Below are 16,832 nucleotides of genomic sequence, written 5' to 3'. Positions count from 1 at the left end.
ACCCTACTGTCACCAAGTATGCGCTGTATTTAAATTATGGTGCACCATGGAGTAGGGTAGGGGGCAATAGTGTCAGAATTTCTGATGCTATTGATGTACTGTTCAGGGTTAGCACTAAAAGGTTGGCGCTAACACTGAACAGTTCATAGGGGCCCATTGCCAACATTGGTATGGCCCCTTTTAATGCCTGCTCTGAGCATGTGCTAAAAGGGCTAAAAAAAATGATGCAAAGAAATCTCTTTGGTTTTTTTGTGCCATTTTTTCAGCCCCCCTAATGGGGGAACACCTTCCTTGCATACATTATGCTTGACATAGGCACAATGTAGCGCAAAGGGTTACAAAGTGGCGCAATGCATGCATTGAGCCACTTTGTAAATATGGCGTGGGAAAAAGGCCACCTTAAGCTTCGCCTTAGTGTAAAAATATGACGCTAGGCTGGCGCTAAAGTGGTGCTAGGGCTTCCTTAAATCAGGGTCTTTATTTGGCAACACCACAAAAAGTGTTCGTTGCTGTTTGCGAAATATCCCCTTTCGCCTGATCAGTGGGAGGCCTTCCCTTTAATCTAGTTTATTCAAAACCAAAATCGTAAATAACTTTCAACTGTCCACCATTGACACAGTGTAATGTGACAAAAAAATATATCATTTATGTATAAACATTTTAAATATGAACATGCACAAACTTCCTACGGAACTAACTGAAAACAATATGCCTAAATTGCAGAACAATCAAGGATTCAAAAGCGCGTAGCATTTCTTCCTCAGAAGGCAGCAACAGAGTGAACAACTACTTCAGACTAGTTTTCTGAAAGCATAACAGTGCTCCTGGTCTTATGTGCGTTTTCCAGACATGCAAACGAGGCAGGGTGAACTCGACATGTAAACCATTGTTTCATGGACTAAGGCCCATACTTATACTTTTTTTGCGCCCCATTTGTGTTATTTTTTTGATGCAAAAACGGCACAAACTTACAAAATGCTATTGTATTTTGTACATTTGCACCATTTTTGCATCAAAAACTGTGCAAATGCGGTGCTAAAAAAGTATAAATATGGGCCTAAGGGTGTGATTCAAAATGATTTAACCAAGAGAAAAATTTGATTCATACCCAGAAAGTATAGTGTTCTGTTATTTACATTACATCTGATTCACTAAAGAGAATATCTGTGCAATGAACATGTGCAGATAAGACGTGTGTGCGCGCATGTGTGTGTGTGTGTGTGTGTAATATAGAAAGCATATGTATGCAAAAATAACGATTGGCTGACATTAAGAAAGCAGGTATACTAAGGGATGCTGATAGACATACCCAGGGAGTTGCAATTTAAATCAGCTAAGCAACCCCAAGTGAGTTATTTTTTGGGAAGTCACAACTGAAAAAGCACTTTAAACTATGTTTATGCAACTGTCTTACAAGCAACTGGAGAAAGCCCTGGCTTGTAGAATGTGTTAGGTGCCCAGCAATTCCAAGATCTAGAAGTGCATAATATATGTAAAATATACATTATAGATAGACAATGCCTCCTTACCATATACTTAGGCCTAGAATATTGATCATTTTTATATATATACACACACAAACATATACACGCGTAATTGGCACATGTTGTCATGCTTAAATGACAGCATGTCATTTAAGCATGAGCTGGTTGAAGAATGAATATGAATAACTTATAAGAAGTAAATTTCACAAATAACTAAATCATAAATTATACATTGTTGCAGCTCAGTAACTGACCATCAAACACACTAGAGGCCACTACGACTTTGAATAAGTAAACAGTGTATCAACTTAGGGTAAACTGTGTTAAAGTGTATTAAATTAATTAAAACTTGTGAAACCCTATACTGCTTGTATATTTAGCCAGGTCTAAACTATTGACAAGCACATCATCAGTATATACATCAACATATTTCTACAACTATATGGAACTTTACATAAAGATATCAGATATTTCAAAAGAAACAACAAACAATAGTTGTCTTTCAGTGAATGGGGACCCCCTCCAAATGCAATCTAGATTTCTAGGTATCTCTCATAGATCCAAATTCTAAGTGAGATGATATTGTCAATTTCTGACCTAACCCTGTTAGCGCAGCGGCTGGGATTCCAAAGTGCTTGTTATTAACACCCCACACACAATTTTGCCCTGGGAAATTACAACAGGGAAAGCATTGCAAGTTACCAAATATTTTGATATGTACAATATTTTATGTGGAAAGCACCAAATCACACATGCAAGTCCTACTTTTTTGAAATAAAAACTTATATTAAGGGTTATTTATTGCACCTAGTAAATACTGTTCCCAGTGATGACTGCCTTTACTAGGTGTGGAAAACATCCTCCTCTCACCATTACGCTTATTATCAAGCTCAAGTGGTCAAGCGGAGCATGGGAGTATTGAGGGTGTATCTCAAAACAATGCACAGAATGTGAATACTGTAGTAAAGATATATTTTATTTAATTTAGAGGAAAGGAGAGTCTGGTGTGAGTGCCTTGGTGTTCTCACAAGGTCAGCTCAAGCAGTGGTGAACAACACTTCTATACACACTAGATACAGCTACCAATACAGTCAGGAATGGAAAGTGGAGAAATTCATTTGGCAATATTATCAAGAACCCTTTACATACTGAGCGTGGTGGCCATGGGGAATTTTGGCTTAATAGTACATTGGGCAGGTGTAACTTATACTAAATTCAAAAATGAATTATCAGCATTGTTCTCCTTGAATTTCAGAGGGTCCTCTTTCCAGGAAAGGGCAGTGGTGCGTTGGTAAGCTTTGATTGTTCTACAGGTATATATTTTGTTTTAATGATAAATCTAGATTACATTTCTTTCAGCACTGCCAAAAAAAGAAGAAATGTCGAGGAAAACACGAACGACACAAAACGTATTACTGTAGGATATTCCAATCGTGCAAAATTTGCTTCTCTTGATAAAGCACTTCTTGACACAGTAATGTTCATTATTCCCAAAAAAGATACATTACTGAGACTGAAGCCATTCGTGTCTTGAGGCTATACAGTACAAACACAAAAGAAAGCATTGCAAGAACACTCAATCAGGTCCTCAATTCTTCCGATTATGATTCTTGACATCAAGTGCCGTGATCCGAGTACCTATCTCAGACCAACAATGGAAAAAGTCTATGATTTCCAACGATAAAATCCGAAATTGACTTTACAATCACAAGTACAAATTTCCCAGGTTGCTTACTTCATTTATCCTAAAGATCACTGCCGTCTAAGACTAATTGGAGGTTTTGGTTCCTGAAGAAATGCCGATATTCAAAGTAATTATTCGAGTTAGATGGTAATTCTGTCAACTTGGCCAGTTGCCTGGGTTTAGTGGAATGATTGCCATGTTCTGCCGGGATCTCTGATTCATTCATTGTTGAATCATGTGTCCCTGCTCAACGTCTGGCTCTTGTGGGTCTTTCGGGGTTTTCTTTAGAGTGGAAAGACCAAGAACCCAGAAAACGTTGAATATTTCCAGCCTCCCATAAGATTTCCCCTTTCCAGTCTGAGATGAACTTTGTCAGCTCTTTCCATGTGTAGCAGGACACCATTGCTGGCAGCTTCCCTTGTCACATCTTGATCTCCTGCAAATGCTGAAATAACTGCATAGTTATTCTGCATTAGACTGACCTAGAAAGGAAACACAGTGTCAAACTACTAATATAATTGCGGGATTAAAATTGCATATGCTTCCCAAGCATACTGTCAGTACTCCCAGCTGCCTGCCCGTAGTTTTAGAAATATTGAATTGCATCGTCCTTACTATAATGAGACATGAGTAACACAAGTCTATCCAGTCCGCCTCATTAAGAACAAGATAAGAACTGAGTAGTCGCTTGCTATACAGTGACATTGATTGCATATTTTCTGGATACACTACACACCAGTATATACTATCTGTCTTTAAGACGCAAAATAGCACCAATGAATTTGATAGGTGCACATCATGTTCTTCAATACAACTTTATTATTGTGCTTACCACAAAACAACATCTTTATATCTTTTAGTAGGACTGAACAGAATGAACTTCTTCTGATATTTCTCTAACATTCCTTTAAACAAAAGAACAGCAGATTGTACGGTCAAGGTTGGAGTTTAACAAGGCAGAATGTAGTGACAATTTTTTCTTTTACTTACAGTGAGGTATCATCACCCACCTGAATGGTTTGTCTGTTGTAGACCTTGACCACATGGAAACTGAAGCTATATATACCTTTTCTTGGTGCTACAAATGCACTGGAGACTAGATCAAAATGATTGCCTATGTTAACCAACACCTGTGAAAGAAAGAACAGGATTAGCCATTAATATTAGAAGTAGTGCAGTCTTTTCACAGTGTATTATGCTTCAACACAGTGACCTACTGAATTGTGAGGGCAGATTTTCTTTTAACTTGTATTACAATAGCATATTTGAAAATACTGATTTTTAAAGACTGAAATGCCCTTGATAGCATTAAGTGAAGAGAATGTGAATAAGTAGGGCCAGATTTAAAAGAAACTGGTGCAGCGCAGTGCTGCACCAAAATGAACAGTGCTGCACCAGTTTTGAAACACAGGGCTGTGCCGTATTCACAAGAGTATGGCACAGGCTTGCAATTCCCCCTGTGCTGGAACTAAATTAAGCTGCCTGTGCCAATGCAGGCATCTCTGCACTACACTGCAAGGGTGAGTGTGTTAAGGGAAGTGATTGTTTAAGTGCAGGAAGGGCTATGTGCCTTCCTGCACATAAACAATCTACAATGGTGATTTGGCACTTTTATGTGTGCCCAGCACACATAGAAATAACAACAAACAAGGAGGACAAAAAGCGCTCTTCCTCGTTTTGCCATGCTAACGCCACCCCTGGGGTGACGTTAGTTTTTGGTGCTGCCACAGATTTACGATTTCTCATAAATCTGGAGCAGCATCAAAAACAATGGGTGTTGCGATGGATCCCACACTGCTGTACCCATTGCATCCGCCTCCGGTGCAGAAACCTGCATCGGAGGGCCAATATTTAAAAGGAGGCGTAAGGCCACAAAAAAAGTAATTACACCAGTGGTTAGCACCACTGGACCGTTGCAAAAAGTGATGCTCTGGTGGCGATAGGGCCTTGTAAATCTGTCCCGTAGTGTTTTATAGGTAGGTGTATAGCCACCAGGGCTGGTGCAAAGCAGTTTGTAAAATATCGACATCAGTGACACCAAGCAAGAGGTCAAACGTTGGTGTTGTAGTGTACATATGGTATACCTGAGCTGGTCATTTTCCAAGCAACTGCCTTACCTAACCTTGCCCTAAATCAGGCTCACTGGAGATAAATAATCAAGCATACCAACTCACACATAGATACATGCGGCACACACATGCACTTTGAGTGTGCAACCGTCAACAGCCACACTTGCTTGTCTAAACATTGACTTGTGTCCCTTGCCATGTGTCACACACAGTTAGGGTGTTGAGAACTCAGTCATGCACAGGATGTTGCACAAATGTCAAGTTATACACTGGATACAACTAGAGATTTCAGACAAGCTGGGTATTGAAGTGATTGTGTGTGTATATATATATGTATATATATATATATATATATATATATATATATATATAGTGTGTGTGTTTTTTAATCAATGTGCTAACCCCTACTAGGGCCAGATGTAGCAAAGGGTTTTACCCATTCTGCCCTTATGGGAAAATGTGTTTGTACATATGGCCCCTAGTAAATACTACTGCATGGACCATATATTTAGGTGAGTCACAATAAATTCGTGCTCTTTTTCATTGTACTGGACCAAAACATCAAAAAAGAAAGGAGTGCTTCATCTAAAAATTGGGGAAAGAGCATACAAAATGTTACACCCATTATTTAACACTTCTTCTATATCGTGGATTATTTAGAGATGTCATCTGCGGCCATGTTTACAGTAGATGTCCTCTCACAAAATCTGAATTCCCTTTGCTGTGCACGTTATGCTCCAAATAATCGTAAAGTGGCGGGGACCACATAGTTATGTTAGAGGACAACAAAGACAAATGTCAATTCAAGTAATATCGCCCCCTAATATAGTCTTGAATTGATTGCTTCAGTTGGATCAATGCTTAAAGGCCAAATTCACAGTTAACAGAGGATGTTGCCTAAATTCCAGAAGAATATATGTATTGTGTCAGTCTATCACAAAAGCACACTGAGCCTGAACCTGACGTTTGTGACCCATGTGATGGAATTATATTTATACCTATTATGCAAAGGCCATTTTGGCTTCCCAGATGCTATAAAAGAACCACATGATAATAGGGTATCTGTTTTTTATCTACTACTGCAAGGCAGAGAGCTTTTAATCACAACAGAAATTATTTTATGATTTTTTCAAGCCTTGGCTGGGCTACATATCTTAACATTCGCTGCAAATTATTTTCCAGTGTTGGTCTGTGAACATACAAGAACTGTGCTGCCAAAGATGCCACTTTAGTTTTCAGATTTTTTTTGTCCTCTAATAAAATAAATACAAATAAAATTGGAATTCAGAAAGGCAGTGAAACTCGTTCCTATCTTCCAGTTGTCCGTTTCGAGTCCTAATTATCCGTGTTCGCCTTATCTCCCTTGCTGGGAGGATAAACATTGAAGTGGTCCTAATGCTGCCTATTGTGCTCTAACAAAATATCCTAATATACAATTTGCATGTGGTTAAAAAGTTTCACTTTTTATGTATGTTCACTGCATAGATGTATGATAGCCCTAAATCATAATTCATCGTTTTGAGGAGGAGTTGTGACAGTAGTGTTATTCAAAATGATCCCTCCCCCATTGTGGAATGCGACATGCCCCTCATCTCCACCCCCACTGAATGCGATATGGGCCCCTGACTATTACCTATCTCACAGTTATTTAGTGGCTTTGGGCTGCAGGGGCTTTGTTACGCCCTGATGTGTGAACGTTTCATCTATTGTATGTCATGCGAACTACACTTTTGAATCATTCGTTCTTTTGTCACCAACACGCCCTAAGACGAAAATGATTGCTTCATAATGCCTTACATAGTAAATTTTGCAAGGCACGTCTGAATTATTAACTGGTCAAACAGTACGCGTGCATAGAGAATGTGAAATCGAAAAGGGGGGGGCATGCAAATTAAAATTGCAGGCATGCATGCATGTAAGATGCATGTTAAAGCCTTTAAAATCTGAAATGTAATTACAACAATTGCTTCTTCCACAACACAACATGTGCCCAACCATTGACTGCGGCATTGTACGACTATTTGAGCACTTAAGTAGAGGAGGAATTATTTCCCTATCTTACTGATAAAAATTGAAAGATGTGTGTGTTTTAGGGTAGGAGAATCGTATATCATAACTGTGTGAATATTAAGCTTCGAAGCCTAAGAAATCTTGTATACTCTTCAGCACCATGTTCTTTATGCTGTAGCACTGGCAGAATAACAAAAAGCTGAGCAAGTGGAGAGGGGTTCCAGCTGGTGTTGTTTCTACTGCATCGAGTTGTCAATATCGCACACCCAATTTTCTACTCACAAAAACAGAGAGGAAGATCCAGTCAAAAATGGCAAGATATGTCAAAATTTCATAGATTTTTTAGGGCTCACCTTTTTCATTGTTAAGTCCCCACTGAGTGTGCACTTAGATAGGTATTGTAATTAAACCCAAAAACATTATATCTACTAGTGTAGTTAACTCGGGAAAAATATGTTTTTTCTAGTTTGCTTCGCTGTGCAAATACATCGTACATTAAAAAAAAAAAAAAATAGCGGCATTCTACCTTTTAAGCACTATAATCATTGGAATACATGAAGCTGTAATAATAAAGAAACGTCGTCGTGCTGTACCAATGTAAATAAGCCCAGTGAAACATTAAAACGTACAGTGCAAACACAGCGTTTCGCCAACAATACATTGAAGCAATGCAGTGCATTTCTCTGTTGCATATATTTGCTTGCTGTATTGCGATGCAACATTGTTGGTCAAACGTTTAATTCTACGTTACTATTTGAACCACAGTATCCAAACCAGGTTTCAAATCAAGCAAGATTCTGCACTGTTATCCAACTTGTTCTGAAGTAAAATGTAAAAGTCATTGAAATACTGAAAGCAGTGCAATGTTTTCACGTGCTGTAAATGGAATGTAAATATAAAACAAGCGTTTAAAGCTCTACAGTGGGGGCACGAATTTCATCTAAGACCTCTAAATTAAAGAAAAAAAGGTTTGTGAACCCTTAAATTGGCATATCTCTAATTCGAACTGCCGGTAAGCCCTTAGAGCCCTTGTAATGAGTACCATTTTACTCTAAGGCCTGAATAATACATAACTGGCTTTTTATACACCAGAATTGTGCAAAACCTTGAATGGGGTAGATCCATTGCATGGCTGTTTTCAAAGAAGGCGTTAGGCACTGCAAGGAAGAATGGACTCGCAGGTTAACGCAGGGAACGCGTACATGTGAAAGCAACACACACAAAACTCTTATGTGCTGATCCAAGCTGGTGGCGGGTGACAAATTCTTAGGTTGAAACAAAAGACGGCATCACTAATGCTGTTTGTCCTCTGCTTGCATCTTGAACAATGTACTTTGTAGTTTGAGTTTACCCCAAGTTTGTGAGGTGTGATAAGGATTATTTTTTTAATGTTTACTCCATTTCCAACGTTGGGTTTTGTTTCAAAGAGGCGCACCTCCTGTGTCTCCATGGCCACCACTGCTTTGAACTTCCTGTCTTACTGAGCTGTTGTCGATGGATGTTCGTTATGTTATTTGTTAAAAGATTTAAGGATTGCTGCACGTTCAAAGATGAAGAGGGACAGAATGGCAACGAAAACTGTCCTCTTTTTTTCAACAGTTAATCTTTAACATTCATACTTTTATGGTCTGCAGTATTTCGAGGGGCTCCAATGTCTGGCTTAAGTGTAGATGAACACGATGGTGTTGTTTCTACTACAATGGTACCTCCACATGAGGACTTATTGTAGACCATCCAAAAACGACACTAACAGACAAGCAATGGCAAAGCCAGCAGGTCTGGTCTTTACTGGTGCAATAGTTAGTTTTTTAACCCACGCCTAGGGCACAACATACAATGGATAAAAATACAGGTAGCCATCTAAACATGGCTGTTTAGTTTTAAGGATTTATAAAGCGCGTAGTTACCCTAAGGCATCCCAGCGCTAACGTAACATGACTAATGCCAGCAACAGGAGAATCCAGAAAGTTACCTACAGAAAAGGATAGTCTGTCTTGCGCTCACACGTGAAAAGTTAAAAATCCAGCTAGGTGGCTTCTTTAACAGTGTTTTTTCAATCCTGTCAATTATGCCATGCATATTTTTTCTTATTTATTGTGAACTACACAAGATTAACTCACCATCAAATTAAGCACTCAAATTACCGGGAGCTACAAAGTGAGAGTGCCACTTAAACACTTTATTATATGTACTTTAAAAAGAAGACGGAAAATAAGTCATCTAAGTGGGCACCCAAAGTCTAAATAAAACACATAGCCAGTGATATCATATGAAGGAATTAAAAAAGTGAAAAAATAAAGCACACTTTGAACCTGTTTTGTCACTGAAGAGAAAGTAACTATTTTTAGACGGATCTGGACGATTTGCAAGGGCTTTATGCATTCTTTTAAAGTGAAGGGAGCCAAAGGTAAAAGTGGGGATATTCATTGCCCCGTACTGTATGATGCAAGTGGACCGAAACAAAATGTAAAAGTCTATTTACAAGTTCAGTGGATGAAGCCCCCTGACCAAATGCTTCTCTCTTTTATTATGTGCAATTTAAAGCAGTCTCAAAGGCCAGGATTAAAACCAGGCCACTTCTCTCATCTCTGTCTAAAAGAAATCCTTAACACAGGGGCAAGTTAACCTTGAAACAGACTGATCCCATCCAATTTTGCTAACCAGGAAGCAGGCGCCCCTGGCAAAAGCTTTTAACATATGGTCTGCAAACTGCAGATCATCCTGGATGTACCAATCTACACCGGAACCCCCTGAGAACTGACAACAGCCAGACGGACAGTGTCCTGCCACCCTCTCCCCGTGTCCACACGAAGGAACAGAATTACACAACAGATTACTCTGCTACAACCTGGTCTTCCAGATTACAGCGGTATGCCCCGTACTCTAACCATCCGAGAGCCTCTGTTGAAAAAGTTCAACACAAAGACCTACTCCCACGTTATAAATACTACAAAGAACAAGGAAGGTTTGCATGGACGCATAAAAACAGCACCATATCCCCACCCCATGCATGAACAGAATGAAAACATGGAAATGTATAGGACCACAGGCACTTACACAACCCTCACCAGAGTGCAAGTTTACCCTAAACATTGAGTAAGGTACTGCCACAGATTTCTATAGTTATGAGATACAGCGCACCTTTCACAAGGCCTTGTGTGGCTGTTATGACCTCAAATAACCCATCAAATAGCTTGTCCCAACATTTTCAAATAAAGCACCAGATTTTACCGAGAACCTAAATCTTTCAAAGTGGTCCTTATCAAATTGCGCTCCTCAAAATGTCTGCCAGATCACTTTACAGAGCCTCCGCCGTACTGCCAAAGTGAGTGAGTGTTCTACCTTTATCAAAGACGCAGTGCGCTGCAGCACCTTGGAGTCAATTGTTTCAAAGACTCAAGGCACAGCATCTCTCCTTGAGGGTGGGTGACATCTATAACAGGGCCCCATTCCACTACTGCAAGGTTGACCTGCCCGCATAACAAACCTCATTGCACGGCATCTGACATAAGGGTTCTCCTATAACAGAACACCAATAGACTACTTTCTGTTGATGTGGCCCCATAGCAGACCCACTGAACTGCAGCTCACTGTATGGTAGCCCCTGATATATAGCAGTCCCTTTATCACAGACCCATTACCCTACTTCTCTGCTGAAACGTCCCCATAACAGAGCCCACTAGAGTGCAGCTCTTCCGTGATGTCCCATGTAAGAGATCCCCATTCCATGACTGGTTTGCTGTAGTGGCCCCATCACCGACCGCACAGCACCTGAGCTCTCGTGTGGTTTCCCTGGGAACAGAACCACATTACATCACTGCTCTGCTGGAGTGGCCCCATAAAATCCCCCACTGAACTGCAGCTCTCCTGTAACTGAACCCCGTTGGATTACTGCTCTGCATGGTGCTGTTTGTAACAGCGTTATTGCCTGCGGTCCTCTGTGTTTGGCCCCTTAGAGAAGTCACAGGACACTGCACTTCTTTTGTCTGTTTCTGCAAAAGGCGTCCGAACCTTGCCGCTCTCACTCGTTGGCCCGGCCACTTTCCAGAGTAGACTGGGCCCTATCCGAGGTGGCATAGCGCCTGTAACATCCAAGGTGGCGTAGCGCCAGTAACAGAGCCAGAGTGAATTGCGGCTCCGCTGGTGTGGCCCCTACAACAGCCGCAGTACCCGAAAGGCCTCTGCCAAATATCGCTGCAGCTGGGGGCCAGTACACTGCATCTGTCCCCTGGTGGCTCCCACAAAGGGGTCCCTGAAGCCAGCAGTCCTTCTCGGGTGCCCGTTGTAATAAAGCCTCAGTGCCATGAGGCTTTCCCGGGGGGCTGTAACCGAAACACAGTAAACTACAGCTTTCACTGGGTGGCCAGTGTAACACAGCCGACGTACACTACACCGCTCGCTGTCCGATACCTAGCAGAGTCCCAGCCCCTGTTGTTCTCCGTGCCTTACTCCTTTCAACACCTCTCACTCAGCAGTCTCAATGGGGGAGACCCTGTAACAGCGACGCAGTGACATAAGGCGTCCCCTCAGTTTACATGTAACACGGCGACAGTCCACTACAGCTTTCCCGGTTCGATCCCCATCGCAGTGTCAGACCCCCCTGTGTTCCGTCTTCGTCCTGTACACAAAGCTCTCACCCTGCAGTCTCCCTGTGTGTCCCCGTACAGTGCCCCAGTGCCACGTAGCTTTCCCAGAGTCGCTCTGTACCACAGCGACAGTACCCTACCGCGTCCCCTCTACCATCCCTATCAGAGAGTCTCAGACCCTCCTGTTGTCCATGTCTTACTCCTGTAAACAAACCTCTCAACCTACAGTCTCCCGAATACGGACCCTAACAGCGTCAAACACTTTTGCCAGAGTTTACCTGTAACACAGACAGTACAGCTATCTCCGTATGATCTTGTCACAGAGCCTCAAAACCTGCTGATTCCATGTCTTAATCAAGTCTCACCCGGCACTCACACAGATGCGGCCCCTGTAACAGTGCCCCAGCTTTGCCTGAGTTTACATGTAACATAGTACAGTACGTTGTAGCTTTCTGTGTGTATGTTGTCACGATAACGCAGACCGGCTATGATCCGCGCGTGACGCTTGTAAACCAGCCCTTGCACCAAGCAGTCTTCCGAAGAATGCCCCCTACAAAGGTGCCCCAGTGTCTTTCACTGAATGTACCTGTTAAGTGCACGTCAACTTTCTTTAGCGGCTGTTCTCCGTGTGTGGCGCCTGTAAAACAGACCTCACACACAGCCTTCTCTCCCCGTGGTTCCTGTAACGGAGCCCCGCTAACCTGCAGCTTTCCTGGGGTGACCCTTGATACAGGACCAGATTACTAGGATGTTCTCCTCCTGCAGCCCCTGTAAAAGAGCTCCTGTACTCGGCAGTTCTCCCAGGAGCACCCCGCGGCAGTGCCCCATTGTCCCGGAGGTCACCTGTAGTGAAGCCACAGCACACTGCTGCTCTTTTAGGAGCCCCCTGTCCCGCAACATACCCCGCCCCGAGTGCAGCGTCAGCTCGGCCAGACCCTCACCTGGTCGAAGTAGATGGTCATGGTTCGGTTGCTCATCTCGGAGGGCTCATGGTTGGTGCTTCGAATGGCCGAAAAGGCTACCTTGGCGCTGCCGGAGCGCACAGAGATCCCCAGGGAGGAGGTGACGGCGCCATCCGACGACGGGCTCGAGTCGCAGACCACCAGGCACTTGCCCTCCAGGACGATGGGCTCCGTGTCATTTTGAGCTAGAATTGCGGTTGGGGCGCCGAAGAGGAGCAGTAGTGCCAGAAGCAGCCCGGGCAGCGCACCCCCGCAGAAGCAACGCCAGTTTGGGGGCCGTGCACCCTCGGCGCTGCCGCGCTCCAGCGCCGGCATCCTTCCCTCGGCCGGCACTCTGCCGGCCCCGAGCTCCACGGACCGGGGGCGAGCCTCTCCCCGGGGACAGCTCTCTTCTGGGCGCTTAATCCTCAAACCGAGAGATGGACAGAGCCTGTGGGGAGAGAAGAAGGGGCGTCAGATTGTTACTGCTAAAAACGGTCTGACAAACTGAAGTGGCACGGTGTCTATGACTGTCGACCACACTACAGACGTCAGAGGACCTTCATTTGGAATACCCCTTCTTTACCCTACAGGAAAATCTAAGTAAAAAAAAATGACCAACTTTCTTCAGCGACAGTCCAAAAGCTTACTATTTTCCGAGCCATCGCAAGGTCAAATTAATGGTCTAAAGGCGAAATTTCCATCTCATTACTGTACAAAGTTTACATTTACGTGACAGAAGTTTTCGTCTGTTTTTGTCTGCACATATCTGAATCTAAATATCGAAAATATATACACCGAGGTAGCAATTTCCGATACAAAAGTCCGCATAAAACAGCGTAGATTTATTGCCCATGTGTCCATGCTGCCGTTAAGCGTCAATTAAATATACATATATAAGGCGTTATAAACGATTCTCATGCAAATCAAAGCAGTGTCTTCATAAACCGGTCTGGTTGTACAACTGTGCCATAGACAACATATCAGCCATCGTTTGGCAGAGAGGGGCGGCTATATCGTCTTTAATTCCGGTAGTATTTAATTTATGGTGCGAGGCTGAATAAAAAGACATACAAACTCTTCTAGTATGTGTATTTTTTCTTGGGCTAACGAAATATTATATGACAGTAAGTTTACGCTTCTCAGGTCCCATAAAATATTCCCTATCGTGCGTACAATTCGCACACTAGCACATTGCACGGGTATAGCAGTGGCTAGAAGATCGGTAGTTGTAACAAACTGATGTAAAAAGCTGGTTTAACACACTGACACAGACGGATGGTGCGAGGCACTGGCATAGAAGACTGGTCCAAAACACTGGTTCCCAAACTGGTGTACCATACTCTTAAAAACAAACTGAACAACTGACTTAGCTCAGTGACTTAATAAACATTGGGGACTGCTATAATGGAGTCGTACAACACAGCAATTTAGAACAGACAGGTAGAACACAGCAATTTAATAAACTTTTATCATACATTAGTATAAATCACGGATATGTATCTATGTGTGTGAGCGCGCATACAGTTGTAAAATACAATACTATAACACACTGGTATAAATGAAAGGATGGCAACACCCTCGTATAACACACTAGTATAAGACATGGGTATGGCACATCGGTATACCGCGTTGTTATACTAGCATAACACAATAGTAAACCAAACAGGTATATCACACTAGGATAATACTCATTTAAAAACTGGCATATCTTTCTGATTTAACTGTGTGGTACAACATACAGTGCTATAAAATAAAACCGCATAGTTTGCATAGCGGAGCGTGAAGCCATCAATTTCCCGCTCCCTACCAAACAGCAGGCAGACCATTCTCCCTTCTCGTCTTTGCCAACATCTGTGTATTTTCGAGTCAGAATCGTAATGCTTTACACCAGATTAATCTCCTAACCCCGAGAAACGCGCGCTCTCTCAAAGAGATCCTTTACCTTGCGCGCCGAGAAAGTTTGCTGACTCCTTCAGACGCGCGGGAAGCGTACACTAATGTCACCTCAAGCCTGCGGTCCTGTGAGCCCAGCCTGGGAGGGCTGCCGGACTGCCGCGTGTCTACTCAGCTCGAACTGAGCTCTTAGACGTGAACAAAAGCGCAAGACAACGAACCAACGGAACCCTTCCCAGAGGTGACAGCAGCGCCCCCTTCTCCTGCATCCTGCCGTTTCACACGGTGCCCACCGACGGGGCACCTGCTTTACAAATCCCTGCCACACGCCCACTGAAGGTTTCCACATGCCCACAAGTGCACGCCAGCTGACCTGCTGCACACGCACGCCGCAGGCTACACAAACAGGCAGGCTGCTGACCACTGACCTTTGCAGCCAAGCCCCGCAGCTGCAAACCCCCAGCTCGGGAAAGGCTCTCCTTCTGGGAAATTACTCATCACTAATAAAGTTCAGCGCCAAGTTCCATTTTAACCCATTCCCAGGGTCACCTAACTGTGATTTCCAGAAACACATTACAAGCTAATCAATTATACAGTCCAATCAATTAGGCAATATAAGAGATGAAACAAAAGCTTAGCAGCAACCCTTCTCTGCCGCAGGCACTGCCTGTCCAGCCTGCCCCAAGGCTCTGCCTCGCCCCTTGCCCCTGAAGTACAAACATTTGAATCTGCCCTCCGGGCTGAGATCTGCTCGTTAACGCCAGATCCTGCGTGAGCGAAGACGCACTGCATAAGCTCTCGTTACCTGGGAGGTCCATGCTGGGAGAGCAGGGGTGAGCAGGTATCGACGTGTGGAGCTGGATCGCTGTAGGAGCTGCAAAAAGCGTGTGCTGGCGAAAAGGAAATGTGAGCAGGAGTCGCCTCAATCTCTCCCGCCCATCGCGAACTCTCTCTCTCTCTTCCCTCCTCCCTCTCTCGGGCTTTCCATCTCTGTCTCCCTCTTCCCCTCGCTGCCTCTTCCTGTCTTAGCCTTCCACCCTCGATTCTCTCCCATACTCTCTTTCATAGTCTCTCTACCATTTCATTCTCTCCCTCGCTGTTTTCCCACGCACCTCTTCGCTTAAGCCTCACTTCTGCTTCTTCCCTCTTACTTTCCCTCTTTCACCTGTTTTCCCTCCGCCTTTCGCGTCTCTCTCTTTTCAGTCTCTCAACGTCTTCTTGTTTCTTACTATTGACATCCATTCTCACACTCGTTCCGGCTCACGTGCCGTTTCTTCCTGTTTTTTCTCTCCATTACTCTTCTCTCTATACATTTCACTTCTTTTTTCTGTTACCCCCTCCTCCTTGTACTTTCTCTCTCTTCTCCTCTTCCAGCCCTCTTTTCCTGCTACTCTCTGTCTCTTTTTTCCACTTGTTTCTTCTACACCCCGTCATCATTCATTCTCACCCTCTTCTCCCTTTGTCCCTTCACTTCTCGTGCCTTCTTAAACCCTCAGACACACGGTCTCTGTTGTCTACGTTTTTACACTCAAGGGGGCATATTTATACTCTGTTTGCGCCGGAATTGCGTCGTTTTTTTTACGCAAATCCGACGCAAAGCTAACTCCATATTTATACTTTGGCGTTAGACCCGTCTAGCGCCAAAGATCTTGGAGTTTGCGTCATTTTTTAGCGTGGACACCTACCTTGCGTTAATGATCTGCAAGGTAGGCGTTCCCGTCTACAAAATGGCTCCAAGGCATGTGCGCCTTATTTAAAATCCTGTGCAAAAATGACGCACGGGAGAGGGCGGGTAAAAAAAAATGATGTCCAGTCGCTTTTGTGTCATTTTTTAACGCCTGGTCAGGGCAGGCGTTAAGGGACCTGTTGGCTCGGAAGGAGCCCAGAGGTGCCCTCCCATGCCCGCAGGGACACCCCCTGTCACCCTTGCCCACCCCAGGAGGACGCCCAAGGATGGAGGGACCCATCCCAGGGAACTTAAGGTAAGTTCAGGTAAGTATTTTATTTTTTATTTTTTTGTGGCATAGGGGGGCCTGATTTGTGCCCCCCTACATGCCACTATGCCCAATGACCATGCCCAGGGGACATAAGTCCGCTGGGCATGGCCATTAGGCAAGGGGGCATGACTCCTGTCTGTGCTAAGACAGGAGTCATTTCAATGG

General features: G+C 43.6%; 1 protein-coding gene across 3 annotated transcripts; it reads right to left on the bottom strand.

Moving 5' to 3' along the window:
• Positions 1-622: 622 nt before the first annotated feature.
• CBLN2 (cerebellin 2 precursor) lies at positions 623-16,035 on the bottom strand. Of its 3 annotated transcripts, none has more exons than XM_069219889.1 (4): positions 15,476-16,035; positions 12,775-13,225; positions 4,179-4,298; positions 623-3,650 (listed from the first exon to the last, which is right to left on the bottom strand). In XM_069219889.1, exons 2-4 carry the CDS (start codon positions 13,108-13,110, stop codon positions 3,453-3,455), a joined length of 654 nt encoding a protein of 217 aa, XP_069075990.1. In that variant the 5' UTR covers positions 13,111-13,225; positions 15,476-16,035; the 3' UTR covers positions 623-3,452. The 3 variants fall into 3 exon arrangements, with proteins under 3 accessions (XP_069075990.1, XP_069075991.1, XP_069075992.1); XM_069219890.1 differs by lacking the exon at positions 15,476-16,035 and adding an exon at positions 14,720-15,072 and having other exon boundaries at positions 1,795-3,650; XM_069219891.1 differs by lacking the exon at positions 15,476-16,035 and adding an exon at positions 15,099-15,386 and having other exon boundaries at positions 2,441-3,650.
• Between the last annotated feature and the right edge of the window lie 797 nt (positions 16,036-16,832).

The sequence above is a fragment of the Pleurodeles waltl genome, chromosome 2_2, assembly GCF_031143425.1.
Source record: "Pleurodeles waltl isolate 20211129_DDA chromosome 2_2, aPleWal1.hap1.20221129, whole genome shotgun sequence".
Classification (NCBI taxonomy): Eukaryota; Metazoa; Chordata; class Amphibia; order Caudata; family Salamandridae; genus Pleurodeles; species Pleurodeles waltl.
The sequence above is the reverse complement of the archived record's forward strand: the minus strand, read 5'-3'. Positions and strand labels throughout refer to the sequence as shown.